Here is a 2,700-nt window from a genome sequence, read left to right on the forward strand (position 1 = left end):
AGCGCGGATGTGGACACACTATACTAATTACAAAAATCCTTCTAACTCATAAAAGTAGCTTATCTCCAGATACATCACAATTCACCCCTATTAATTCGCCTACTGCGTCGCAAATCTCGCAAACTTAATATGAGTACATTTTGTCTATCGATTTGACTCATTTACCCTGATTTTGTGCCTAATTAGATTTTGCCTTATTTGTTTGTGAGGAACTATTTCACTAATTGATTTTCTAATTTCTCTTTGCCCTTATTTAGTGTGACAGAAATTCATTTATGCATTAATTATGATAAATTTAGATGATATTGCAATTGATTGATACTAATGTCTTTTACCCCCTCTTGACTTCCTTTAATAAGTAGGGAGAATTTTCTTTTCCTTATTTTGTTTATGGAAGATTTCAATATTAAGATTTAGACAGATTCTTCTTTGTTTATTTGTGGCAACCATATCATGATTGGTGGAGTTAGTGATTTACCTCATTGAATAATCTCCTTGATTGAATTATCAAATATTTTTCTTCCTTTTATTTTTGTGATCTTTTGCTATATAAACAACTCCTCCTCAAATAATGCTGAGACAACTTACAATTTACACACTCTGTATAATAAGCTCACGTGAGTCCCTCTATTCTCAGCCAAGGATTTATTTTTATGCAGATTTAACTTATATACGTTGATAACTTAAATTTTTTTTTTTTTACAACAATTGTGTTTTAATCTGTTGTAGCGTCTCATTTTCCTTTTCCTTTCTTCCCATAATATAGTATACTATTCACTATGGAAAATTCCCAACAACCTCTTGCCACAGAGAGTTTTTCATATAGCTGGTTGTTGAACAGAAAACCATCCATTGATGGCCTAACAGAATCCCCTAGACCCTCTTATAGTAGTCATGATGATGCTGAGGAAGAGTTAAAATTTATCACTTATTTGAAAAGATTTCTAAAAGAAGAACAAGACTTCAACTTTGATGTTCATCTTGTTTCAGAATCTGTTTATGCCGATGAAATCTTCTCTGATGGATATATCATGCCTCGATATCTTGATAGATCAAAGATTGAATCTTGTCGCGAAGCCTTCAATAATTTCAATACAAATTCATCAGTACCCTCAACTAGTACTCCTCCCACACCAATATCTAAACTTTCAAATTCCACAACTAGTCAAGCTGATTTTCTTGAAAAATGGAGGAAGTTTTCGCGCAAAATCTTGGTTAAGTGGTTTGGATTCGTCAGGCCAATCTCCAAAAGGATAGCAAGTTCAAGAAAAAGTACTGCAAAAGTTGATGAACTTCAAAGAAAAGTAAGTGAAATTCAAAGCTGCAAGAGTACTACTACTTCATTTCAGGGATCTCCTCGTCGAATGTTGAAATCTTATTCTTTTGTCAATTGGTGTGGAAATGATAACAACCAAAGAAGTAGTAGTAGTACTAGAAGAGTTAAGAGGCTTGTTCCACATGAGGCTTGTTCCCCTATAAAAAGTCCATCCAATGATGTTTGGCGCGAGAAGGCGATTTCCGATGCAATTTTGTACTGTAAGAGATCGTATGTCAACTGAGCCTGATATCGATCGTGGTGATCGTTTTGACCAGAAGAAGCAATTCTAGATGTTAAATTTCATCCTTAAATTCTTTTCTCCGATGTATATTTAGATTTTTGGCTCTTCATACAAATAATCTATCATGTATCACTCAGATTCAATATTTTGTACATTCTGATGTGAAAATGAAAAACATAAAATAGACAAGCACACCCATCTTACTTGTATATTTTTCGCTACTATTTGATGCTTTATTATTATCTGTTGTTTTGTTATTATCAGTTGATTCTTGTACCTTGATTATGGTATTGTTTTGTTGTAGTTTTTGCATAACTGCTATATGTTGTTTTGTTATTATCAAATGATTCTTGTACCTTGATTACGTATTGTTTTGTTTAGCTGCTATCTGTTTTGTTATTATCTATTGATTCCTGTACCTCCGTATGCTCTACCTTCGCCAAACCTTACATTGTGGGTCTGCACTTGGTATGTCCTCGTTGTTGGAAAGAAACAATTTGATTTATCTATGGTTGCTTACTTAATTGTTCCTAAATGCATTATCCTCTCATAGAAAATTGCTCTTTAAGGAGTTGATCTCTTTTCAACTCATCTATTGGGAATAGGAGTAAGAGTCATAAGCATTCTGTCAACAGGTTTTAGAAGCATTATAGCCTAAATAGTATTGTCCCGTTCATCTCTTTTACGTATTATATACCTTTTGCTAAGTTAGCTACTTATGTTATCATACAATACTCTGCTGGTAATGCACGAGGCTACAACAAGTATTCGTTTAATAGCTTTCCTTGGTAATCATTTGATTGGATTGGCTTCACTGATCTTTCTGTATACTAAGATAGACTACTTTTAACAATTATTTATGTTTATCGTTAGTCTTAGATTTTGTATCTTCCCCTTTCATTTGCCTTTTCTCTGCTTCAATTCGACTAGAGATGCTACTTGCTGAAAACATCTGACATATTAAAAGTATGTCCTGTTGCCAACTTCACTAGATTAAAATGTTAATCTGCTCATCTCAATTTCAGAACATAGGGATTTTTAGCACTGTTTACAGGTGATACTGGTGAGATTCGTGCTGAAGTGAGAGAACAAATAGATACCAAGGTTGCAGAGTGGAGGGAGAAAGGAAAGGCAGAAATTG

The 2,700-nt window shown here is 33.7% G+C and overlaps 1 protein-coding gene across 1 annotated transcript; it reads left to right on the forward strand.

Annotated features, from left to right (window-relative positions):
• Window positions 1–7: 7 nt before the first annotated feature.
• On the forward strand, window positions 8–1,768 carry LOC124893522 (probable membrane-associated kinase regulator 6). Its single transcript, XM_047404502.1, has one exon. It carries the CDS (start codon window positions 780–782, stop codon window positions 1,557–1,559), a length of 780 nt encoding a protein of 259 aa, XP_047260458.1. The 5' UTR covers window positions 8–779; the 3' UTR covers window positions 1,560–1,768.
• The last annotated feature ends 932 nt before the right edge of the window (window positions 1,769–2,700 follow it).

The sequence above is a fragment of the Capsicum annuum genome, unplaced genomic scaffold (assembly GCF_002878395.1).
Source record: "Capsicum annuum cultivar UCD-10X-F1 unplaced genomic scaffold, UCD10Xv1.1 ctg60886, whole genome shotgun sequence".
Taxonomy (NCBI): domain Eukaryota; kingdom Viridiplantae; phylum Streptophyta; class Magnoliopsida; order Solanales; family Solanaceae; genus Capsicum; species Capsicum annuum.